General features: G+C 54.7%; 1 protein-coding gene across 1 annotated transcript in view; it reads left to right on the top strand.

Moving 5' to 3' along the window:
* STN1 (STN1, CST complex subunit) overlaps window positions 1–11276 on the top strand; it is a 29154-nt gene that overhangs the window by 7899 nt on the left and 9979 nt on the right. The window contains exons 4-7 of the mRNA XM_021708023.1: window positions 338–406; window positions 4978–5139; window positions 5861–5984; window positions 7178–7349. Coding sequence (XP_021563698.1) covers window positions 338–406; window positions 4978–5139; window positions 5861–5984; window positions 7178–7349 — 527 coding nt within the window. The remainder of the gene's footprint in view (window positions 1–337; window positions 407–4977; window positions 5140–5860; window positions 5985–7177; window positions 7350–11276) is intronic.

Genomic DNA, 11276 nt, shown 5'->3' with positions numbered 1-11276 from the left:
TCAGGCAATCCACTCACCTCAGCCTCCCAAAGGCGCGGGATGACAGGCTGAGCCACCGAGCCGGCTGGGGGCTGGTTTTGTGTGAGCACAGGTGTTGAGTCTCACACGTCACTTCCAGAAGCCACCGTCTGTAATCAAGAGGGCTAGACGAGAATCGCTCGAGCCCTTGAGGCGGGCATGATACAGATCTTCCCCCTTGGGACTGTGCTGCATGGACTTGTGTGGAGGCCGGAGATCGGCCGCCCAGGCCACTGAGTCGTGCCGTCTTCCAGCGTGGCTGAGCACGGTCAGGGCCGGTTCCCCCACCATGCCTGCTGTTTCTGTGCTTCTCTTGCAGTGGATGACAGCACTGGGGTCATAAACTGCGTCTGCTGGAAGCCGCTGAGCAGCACAGAGGCCTTTTCAGGTAATTTCGCTTGCACATCCCTCTGCTTTGCGGCTAACTGCGGATTTTACTCAAGGCGGCTCATTGGAACAGCCGTGGGACCAGAGTTCCACATTATCTGCGGGTAGGTGATGGGATGGACTTCAAGTGCAGCACCCACAGCCGCTGCTCCAAAAGTGGAGGTCATGGGGAGCCCGTGGCTTTTCTCTCTCCCGTCCCTGGCGCACACTTCCTCCCAGGCCTGCGGGGCCTATGGGGTCTCGCTGCCGGTTGGTCCCAACCTCTGTCCCTGGGGCATGTGGGGCGTCTGTTAAGTCAGCGTCGGGTAGTGTCAGTCAGTCCGTCCCCTGCCCCTGGGGCATGCTTCCTCCTAGGCCTGCGGGGCATCCCTGTAGTTAGTGTTGTGACCTCATAGCCAGTCAGGTCTTATCCCCTTGCCCGGCTCTGTCACAAGAAGGTTGTGGAGATGGTACTTCCTGCAGGGGGGCTTCTGGCTTCTGTGCTGCTGCAATCCAGACTTTCTGAAATCTCCAGTGTGCTCAAGCAGGAATGCTTAGCATGACGAGATGGTGAGCTAGGTCTCCTTTGGACTTAGGCATTAAGTAATAAAACTGAAAAAGAATTTTGAAGTTGTGTATTGAACACACTGACTATAACTGGAACAACACTTGGAGTTTTTAAAATATATTTTAATAATTCTTAGAAAGTTTTAAAAATTAAGTTCATAATATTATAAAACAATATGCAATATTGGCGATGAATGTCAGCCCCAGGGAAGCTTCAGAAACTGGAGCTTTGTTTCTCTGTGATAGAGCACATGTTGCCAGGTGCCCCATACCATGGCTTATTCAGTGGTTGTGGCCCGCCCTGAGGTCTCACACCTTGTCTCTGTTAGCTTGCGTCACATGTGGCGAGAATGTCTAACGCTGGGACTGGTTTCTTGCCTTTTTTGCCATGGCGTGTCAGAGTCCGAACTTCCTACTTTGATCAGACTGACTCGTGGAATACTCCTTTGCTTGACTTTCAGATGCATTTACATGTAGAATTTGGCCATCAATTTCATGTAGCTTCAGGGATTCCATTGCCAACTAGGAGGCATCTAAGTCACTGGCATTGCCTTGGCTGGAAAGGTTTGCAGGTAACTGAAGTGGAGACAGCAGGCCATTATGCAGCTAGCTCGTAAGCAAAGCATAAGTCTGTAAGACAGGCAGATAACCTGGATTTTCACGTTTGTCTAGGCGTTTTTGAGTCTGTCGTGTGCTGCTACTATAGAGCACCTAAGACTGGTAGTTCATATGGAATAGAAGTTTGTCCCTCACAGCCCTGTGGCCAGGAAGGGCAAGGCCATAGTTCTTGGTGTCTGGTGAGGGCTGGGTCTTGCCTTCAAGATGACGCCTTAGACGCAGCGTGTCTCCCGTGGCAGAAGCAGTGAGGGAGAACCCGCTCCTGCAAGCCCGCTTCAGAGGGGGCTGATCCACGCCTGAGAGTGGAGCCTTCGTGACCGTAACGCCTCCCATTAGGCCCCGCCTCCCCACACTGCTGGGTTAAGCGTCCCACACGTGGGTTTTGGGGAGGACAGAAGCATTCAGGCCACAGCAGTATTAACATCGTTTGCAGATTGTGTGGCTGCCGCAGCCTTCTGTCAAAAGGAGGCGCTTGCATGTGCATAGTTATTCTAGATGGATTGGGCGAGCTTCTTCTGTAAAGGGCCAGACGGTGAGTGTTTTCTGCATGTGGACCATGTGGTTGACGCCTCAGGTATTTGGCGCTGCCGATGCAATACATACCTGCACAGGTGGGCACGGCTTTCTCTGCACACACAGGCTGGGGGTGGATTTGACAGGCCTCTGTGCTAGACGCTGCTTGAGTTCTCAAAATTAACACTCTCTAAATGAATTGCGTTATCAGGAATACTGTATAATGCTTATACTTTGTAATTGTTTAGATCCACAAGCTGGCTGTTAATACTGAGAGTGAGTTTCTAAAGTATCAATAAGCAGGGGAATAGAGGAGCCACCGTGGGCAGTGCCAATTGAAATTGCTTTCTCACAGGAAGAGAGGGTAAAACTAAGGATGCCCTTTGTTTTACTTGGGAGGTGATGCTTTGAAGTGTTCCCAGCCAACCCACTCTTCGTTTAATTTAACTGCCCTCAGTTCTAGAGCTTCCCAGTTTTTATTTATATTTTTTTGAGTTGGAGTCTCACTCTGTCGCCCTGACTAGAGTGCAGTGGCATGCTCACAGCCACCCCAGCGTCGACTTGCTGGGCTCCGGCGATCCTTCCACCTCAGCCTTCCAAGTAGCCGGAACTACAGGTGCGCACTGCCACGCCTGGCTATTTTTTATTTATTGTAGAGACGAGGTCTTGCAAAGTTGCCTGGGTTGGTCTTGAACCTGCGGGCTCAGGCATTCCACTCGCCTTGACCTCCCAAAGTGCTGGAATTACAGGCTGAGCCACTAAGGCTGGCCGGGAGACCAGTTTTTAAAAGAAAATGGAGTCTGAGTCAAAGTCAAGTTCAGTCATTTAAAGCATAAGAAGGTTGTATTAGTCCCTATAAATGTCACAGTGACTGCACCATTGGGTCGCAGCTGATGAGCAGAGTTGGGCGAGCCTGGCCCTCACTGTGGACTGCCAGGGGTGGAGGCTGTGGCCTCCTCACTGGTTCACTCAGTCGTCAGCCTGGCCCTCCCTGTGGGAGTGCGAAGGGGGTGGAGGCTGCGACCTCCTCCGTGATCACCAGCCTGGCCCTCCCTGTGGGAATGTGAGGGAGGTGGCGGTGTGGGTGGGTCTGCGAGGCTGTGGCCTCCTCGCCTGCTGGCCCCGTCAGCAGTGCGAGCCTCTCGGCCTCTGGCTGCCCTCCAGGGGCCTCTCCTGAGAGCAGCTGCCAGGCAGCTCCTCGCGAGGGTGATGTGCGAAGAACCTGCCGTTGTCAGCCCGTGTGATGTCTGCACGCCGGCAGGAAATTCATGAGTGCCTTCACAGCTCAGCCTGAGAGGAGGGCCTGGGCTCGGGAGCAGATGGAGCAGGCTTTCAGGATGCAGCAGGCAGCGAGCAGAGCAGAGCGAGCGTTGCCTGTGTCACCCGCAGTGTGCGGTGCTGCCCCCGAGGTCCCTGCGGAGAAAGTCAGTGCCCAGTGCGGGGCTGAGGCTGGGGCTGGGGCTGTGCACGCCTCGTTAGGGTGATCTCGAGGAAGGACCCACCCAACTTGCTCGACATGGAAAAGCAGAGCAGGATGCATGGAATCCCGATGTGTGTCGAGGTACCACGGGGCGGATGACAGGCCGGCACAGGAGCTGTGTCCCTGCCTCGTGGCGATGTCCTGTGAAGCAGGAGGGTTTGCAGTTTTCTGGCCAATGTTCTGAGAGCAGTGAAAGACCCCAGAGAGCAAGATCATTTTCCCTAGAGCTTAAATTAGGAGGACTTGACCTTCATAGTTGTTGAGCATTTCCAATGGACCTGGCATTGTGCGCGGGTTAAATTGGGTCATGCACAGCCCTGTGTATGTGGTGGATTCTAGTGTTATCCCCATTTTATAGTTGAGGAAACAGGCATAGTGAGGTTAAGCAAGCCACCCAAGGTCACACGCCAGCAGAAGGTAAACTGAGACTCACGTCCGGTCTTCTGACTTCGGTGGCCATGCGCTGATACCTGAGCCGTGCTGCCCCTATGGTGCTGGTGATGAAAACCAAACAAAAACGATAAAGCCGCGCCTGCAGTCCCAGCGGCTTGAGAGGCCAAGGTGGGAGGACTACTCCAGGCCAGGCGTTCAAGACCAGCCTGGGCAACATAGCAAGACCCCACTGCTAAAAAAATAAAGTGTGGTGCTTGGTTGTGTAGACTCTGTGGATAATGTGTGTGTTTGAAACTATGCTAGGCAGGGAACAGAATGCAGAGGTCTTTGCACCTGCCAGCTGCCAGAGGGAGTCTGGGGCAGACGGCACAGAATCCAGGATACTCGGGAAGGCTCTGGAGTCGGAGAGCACCTGGGCTCAAACCATCTTTGTCGCTAATGAGCTGTTTCGTGCCAGGCAGGTTGCCTGAGCTCTCTGGACTCAAGCTCCCTGTCTCTCAACTGGGTCTGACGAGTAGGAGTGGCTGTGAGGTTGGATGGGCCTGTGCGTCGTGAAGCCCTCGGATCACTGCTGGTCGTGCCCAGACACTCGTGCCTGGTCTGCTTGTTATCTAAGAAATACAATCTGGAGGTAAAGTGCAGCGAAGCGCTTATTTAGAACGGAGCGTCACCGCGAGGTCACCTGAGTCTGTAGTTTTAAGTGGTGTGTGTGCGCGAGAGGGCAGGAGACGGGCCCGTCCACCCAGAAGAGAGGAGAGGTGAGGATGTTGAGCACCCGGGGCGGGGGGACAGGCCTCCCGCAGACCTCGGCAGGGTTGCTTGCAGCCGTTGGCACCACAGTGGCTGAACTCGTGGCGCAGGGTTCAGCTCAGTAGCCCACAGAGCCTTGTGGGAGCGTGCCCAGCGGGCCCCCGCTGTCGCCGGGCCCCTCGCTCTGCCGTCAGTGGGTCTCACCCTGAAGCCTTCCCATGGACATAGCTAGCTGAGTGTGCTGTAACTGTCTCTCCTCCTGGCCCTGGCAGCTACCCCCAGCACTGCCCGAGAGCCGAGTTTAAGCTCACAACTCAGGAAGCTGCGAGAGACCACCGCCCAGAGAATGAAGGTGGAGATCGGGGACCTCATCCGCATCAGAGGCTATGTCCGCACATACAGAGAAGAGCGAGAAATCCATGCCACTGCTTACTGTAAGCACCAGATGTTCCATCGGATTGGTTGTTATCCTGGGGGCGTGTCCACTGAGCTCTTGTTCAGTTGAAAGTCAAGCTTCCAGCAAGTTCAAATGAGACTTAAAATGATCTAATGTGGGAAATTATATTGCACAGCATACTTTTTATAGAAAAGCGGCATTTCTTAATTTTATTTTGATGAGAGCGAATTATAAATTGGGAAAGAGGATGAATTATTTACCATGCATAGTTGGCAAGTTTACTTGGACAACATGGCTCCAAAGTCCTTGAAGGTCTGAGTCTGAGTCCCAGTCTACTCGGGCAGAGGGTTCGTGTTCTCCACAGTGATGGGAATTCTGGCACACACTGAGCCCGTGAGCTCTAGATGACACGCTCATGGACGCAGGCGGGTCTCACACCTTCCCTGTGCCAGGTGCTGGCTGTTTCTCAGCTGGGGGTCAGCTCCAGCCCTGCCATCCACAAGGACACACGAGTGAGCGCTCAGATGAGCTTTCCTGGCCCAGCCTCTGCCCCTCCAGGCCCTGGCACTTAGGGCCTTGCATGCCCTCACACAGCGTGACCAGGGACCCTTCAGTGCGTCGAGTCCACGATCCCTGGGCACCCATGAGGGAGGGGCCCCCCGGCGCCTCAGCCTCTGTTGTGTCCTGGTGGCATCTTGGACACCGGATGGCACTGGTCATGGGATGATTTCTCTACATGTCTTTCCCGGTGGCATCAGATAAAGTGGATGATCCCGTGTGGAGTGTGCAAACTGCAAGGATGCTTGAGCTGCCTACACTCTACAGGAAAGTGTACGACCAGCCTTTCTGCAGCCCAGCCCTGCAGGAGGAAGAGGCGCCCAGGTGAGCTGCGCCCTGTCACTGCTGAGATATGCCCCCGGCAGGGAAGCAGGCGGCAGGAGCTCAGACGGGGGTCGGTCTGTGCGGATCCCGAGCCGTCCACCTCCCACCGCGGCTCGGGCTGGGGTGCTGCCCTCTGCCTGCTTCCTTCCGTGTGCCCATCCGTGGAGGGAAGATGGTAGGAGCACAGATGTTCTGGGTGGCTGGGGGGAAGACGCAGTGTGACTGGGGTCCCTGTAGGAGTGAGGCAGGGGCAGGAAGACACTGAAGAAAAGGGTGGCTGATGCTTTCCCAAGTTTGATAGGAGCTGAAGACTCAAAGGTCCAGGAAGCTCAGCAAGCCCCATGGCATGAAGCTGAAGAAGGCCTTGCGGAGGCCCGGCATCTGCAGAGCGTCCGGTCCCAGGGCACCCATGCCAGATGCCCGTGACAGCCTGCCCAGCCGCCTTCAGCCAGGGCGCTGTACTCCTTTGCGTGGGCGGAAGAGGCGGCTGGAGGAAGGGGCAAGACGTGCATCTGCTGGTGTGCGCAGAGCGCTCCGGGGGAGATGCGCAGCCAGTGCCAGCCTTGCCCGGGACGGGGCCCAGGGCCGCAGGAGGAGGGTGGAGGGGGGCTTCTCACCGAGCGCCCTCCGGTGTTTTGTAACAAGCGAGCGTATTGCGCGTTCAAGCAATTACCTCCAGAAAGTGCAAACGACAGACCTGTGTAGAGTAAGTAAAGTGCTCCTTCTCTATTTCCTGCCCAAAGGCCGTTGCCCGGGGCCACCTGGGCTGCCACGTGCCCTTCGAGGCCTGTTTCTTTGCGACTGATGCAGCATGAATCCACGTGTCTGTTGTGTGGGTTGTCGTTTTCCCTTTTACAAAAATGGGCCTGCGCCTTCCATGTCTTCTGCAGCCTGACTCTTCTCAGTCTGCTGCGGGCCTCTGTTGGCTGCTGTAGGCCTGCCTCACTACTTTTCTCTCTCTCTCTCTATCTCTCTCTCTCTCTGTCTCTCTCTCTCTCTCACACACACACACACACACACACACACGCGCGCGCGCGTGTGCGCGCGCGCGCACAGTGTTCACGATATGAAAGCCCTTTCTGTCGCGACAAGCACCATGTGGGGTTGTGTTTCCAGCCAGATTTGTTTTCTGCACGCTGAAAAGGCACCAAGGTGACTGCATCCTGCAGGGATCTTTATGACCTTCCCCGCAGCAATCCAGGCACCCTGGACCTCCCCGGCCTCACATGCTTGCTGAGTGAGAAAGCCAGTGAGTTCCTCGTGGAGCACAGAGTGAAGACCTTCTACCAGCAGGAGCTGGAGGTGGTGGAGTCTCTGCTGTCCCTCGCCAACCAGCCTGTGACTCTTGGTGCCTGCTCCGACCAGGTACGTGCAGCAGGCCCTCGAGGGAACCCCTTCCCTGCCTCAGGTCTGCGGCTGCAGGGCATGGCAGATGGGATTTGGCAGGAAGACCTGCAGGGTGGCCCCGGGGATGGTTCTGTCGCAAGTTGCTTCTGTTCTGGAAAGGTCACCGGCCTCAAAGATCTTGAATGAGGCTGGGCCAGCCCTTTCCTGCTCCTTGCTTAATCTCATCATGTGATGCTGGCAGAAGCAATTTACAGTGGCCCAGGGTCATAGTACTCAGTCATTAGTGCTTGCTGAGGTGGGTGCTTAGTCTCAGCAGAAGCCAAGTGATGGATGTAGATAATTGTCCATCCCAGACGATCTGTTGACCAGCGAGATGATGATGATGATTTTTTTTTTGAGTTGGAGTCTCACTCCGTCACCCAGTCGCCCAGGCTGGAGTGCAGTGGCACGCTCCTGGCCACCCCAGCATCGACCTACTGGGCTTCGGCAATCCTTCCGCCTCAGCCTTCCAAGTAGCCAGAACTATAGGCATGTGCTACCACGCCCAGCTAGTTTTTTGATTTATTGTAGAGACAAGGTCTCACCATTGTTGCCCAGGCTGGTCTCGAACCCGTGGGCTCAGGCAATCCACTTGCCTCGGCCTTCCAAAGTGGTGGAGTTACAGTCCTGAACCACCGCACCCGGCCCACGCAAGGCGATTCTTGAACTTGAGCCGTGGTTCTTAGTGACTTATTCCTCTTCCAGAGTAAGGTTAACCCATTGTGTTTTAGGAGTTTATGTAAAGGCCAAGTTATATTTAGTCTAATTTCTTTGTAAAATGTCAAGGGACCCTTCAGCCAGTTTTCATTCTTCTTGGAAAGAGTCGTCTCCATGTTCTTACCTCTAGAGTTACAGGTGGACTTTTCTGGTTGCTTGGTGTTTATTTATTGCTTGGACTTAAGACTTATTTGAGACATTGGTTTTATGCTTCCCCTTCCGTTACAGTGCTGAGGTTTGTTCTTGTCACAGGATTCATTTACTTATGTTTATTTTCTTTATCCCACCAAGGAATGAGCCCAGGTCAACTGTTACCCCCTGCCCTCCGTGGCTGACTGCTCTGGTGGCCACCCGGTCCCTCCTGCTTACACCCTGTTTTCACATCTGTGACATCCCTGGGGGTGTTTCTTTGCCTGCCCGCTTCTCCCCCAGAATATAAGCTCTGTGAGAGTGGAGGCCCCATCTGTCTCGTCCTTGACTTTCTGCCTGGGACCTAGAGCAGTGCTGGCATAGAGCAGGTTCTCGGGAATTACTTGTTGGTTGAAGCAGTGAGTGGTTTTTAAAAACCCAGAGGGTCCCAAAAAAGTATAGTTAAAGTAAGTTTCTCTCCCAGCCTCCCTCCCGCTCCCTTTGCCCAGCGACAAGCCCTGTGACTCTCCTGAGCGTCCCTCTGGGTGTGGCCTGTGTCAGCAGTGGCCTGCTGTTGGTGCTCAGACGGCCCGTGTGCATGCAGATCCTCTCCTGGCCGTCCTGGTCGCGGACCACTGGCGACTTGTTCCGCCTGTGCCATCGTGACTTCATCGGTCTCGCCCTCTTGCCGTGCCAGCGGCACTGCTGTGGACGCCCTTGCTGGGCACCATCAGTTGCTCGTGATTCTGTTGAGACAGATACTGGGCACCTGGCTTCCCGGGCAAACCACTGCGTCTCAGTTTTGTTTGCGCACCTAATTATCTCTTAGGCTGGCGTGTCCAGTGACCCGTGAGTTTACACGGGGAGATAGGGGATATCGTTTCAGAAAACACCCAGGTGGAGAGGGTCACGGCTGGCTGCTCTGTTCTTCGCCAGGATTGCCCGCACAGTTGCTGCTCCCCAGCTGTCCGCTGACAGCAAGGCTGACCTCTTTCCCACTTAATCATTTAGAGGAGGCTCAAAGCCAAACTGACCTCCCAGGACCTCTCAGGACTCTGTCAGCATGTTTGGAAGGAAGCTTTGAAGCTTAACGAAGACCGAAAAGCCTGCACGTCTGCAGTGGCTGTAGTAAAGTAGAGAGGCTTGAGGTCTCGGAGGACTGAGAGGCTTCTCCATTCAGAGTGAGCCGTGGGGCACTTTTGGCGTGGGGCCTTCTTGAAAATGTTTAGGCAAGCTGTGTTTCTGCCCAGTGCTGGAGGTCTAAACAGAAAGGAAGATGGCACTTCATTGTGTTGCCTCTGGAAGCGCCTTTCTCTGTCCATTCGGGGTGGTCCTCGCCTTGCCCTGGTTGGGGAGGGCAGTGTCATCCAGGTGAATTCCAGTTAATAGAACCCTGGAAGATGAAAGATGCTTTATGTGATGGTGAAACCCTAGACCCGCTGGCACTTGCTGTTGTCACACAGACGAAAGCTTAACAAAACTCGCTGTGATGGCCTTACAGTTCAAAGGCCGGGAGTGCAGGCTTGAACGCTTTCTTTCTTCCTGTCAGTGGCCCTGCTTAGCAAATCCAGAAACGTGATAGGCAGGCCTTGCAAAGCCATTGTTCCTTTGACAGCTGACGAATGTGGAGTTTGCTTGGGAACGAGGACTGCGTGTTTCGGGGAACCTCCCGGGTCCTGACCCAACACGAGGCGGGCCTGCGGAGGCTCAGCAGGTCCAGCCAGTCTTGGTTTTTGTCGGAGCAGTTTCAGCGGCATGAACTGGATGAGCCTGTCATTGCGCCTTCAGAAGAGGCAAGGCGGCCGCAGATCCCAGTCCGAGAAGAGCTGCTGGCCAGGAGAGACCATGGGGAGTGGGGCCCTGGAGGCTTTGCCGGGAAATGCGTCCATCAGCTGAGGCAGGTGCTTCTGGAAAGGAAGCCTCACGTGCTGTTCCTCCTTGAGCAGCCGTTTCCGTGTGTTCTCCTTGTTCACAGAGAAACCGTTTCGCCTCCCAGGCCTGTCATCCCTCTCCCGGCCTGGCATCCCTCTCCCGGCCTCTGGGTCCTGCAGAAGTCAGGAGGAGGAGCCAGGCTTTCGTGTGGTCTGGAGCAGGCCAGGAGCCATTTTCGGGGGCAGGATAATCATGTAGCAGTTGTTCCTAGTTTCCACTTTATTTCCGCCTTGCTTAGAGATGCAGTAAATGTGATGCTCTGAGCCCTCGTGTTTGGCGTCCTAAAGACAGACCTCCTCAGCATGAACAAGGGCTTCGAGGTTTGTGAAGGTTCTCCATGGAGTGGGTGTGCTTCCCCCGAGTAAGGGCACTCGGGCATAAAATTAAAGCAGCTTTGCCCGGGCCCCATGAACACACAGATGTGTGGCTGAGGGCTGCCGGGCAGGTGTTTGTTCTAAACACTCCCAGATAGCTTTTCTGCCTGTGGGAGCTGTCGGCTATTTCTCAGCCTCAGCCCCCTCCAAGGGCGGATGCTGTCAACACCTGGAATGTCGGTCCATTCCTAGGTCCTGATGACGAGGCTCTCCAGCTTGTTCTTTCACAGAAGAGCTTGACTGCGAGTCTTCTGAAGTGTTAGACTGTTACCTTTAGCCCCAGAGAGCACGCCTGTGGGGCGTCACCAGGGTCTATTGGCTCTGTCTGGGAGGCCTCTCTTAGGAGATTTCTGGCCCCTGCTCCTGCTTTGGGGCAGTAAATCTCTCCTCCCCCCCCAGCTTACTTTCTAAATAAACTATATTTTCCAGTCTAAAAAAGAGAAAGATTTCTTTGGGGATGACACTGTCAACGCTTGTGCCCATGCAGAGGCTCTCTCTTCTCCCTACCTACCTTGAGGAATGGTCATCACCCTTGCATTCTGCAGGGCGCCTGGGTGGCCTTCACAGGGACTTTTTTAAGGGTAGGACTTTGTCTTCCAGTGCTTTTTTGGGGGAAGCTTTGCCACATTTCATGAAGTTTTTATCGTTTTGGTATCTTGACAGATTTCTGTCACATTAAAAATGGATCTGAGCCGGGCTCGGTGGCTTAGCCTGTCATCCCGCGCCTTTGGGAGGCTGAGGTGAGTGGATCTGC

This window comes from Carlito syrichta, unplaced genomic scaffold, assembly GCF_000164805.1.
Source record: "Carlito syrichta isolate Samal-C Ts95f unplaced genomic scaffold, Tarsius_syrichta-2.0.1 Scaffold130459, whole genome shotgun sequence".
Classification (NCBI taxonomy): Eukaryota; Metazoa; Chordata; class Mammalia; order Primates; family Tarsiidae; genus Carlito; species Carlito syrichta.
This window is presented reverse-complemented; position numbering and strand designations above follow the sequence as displayed.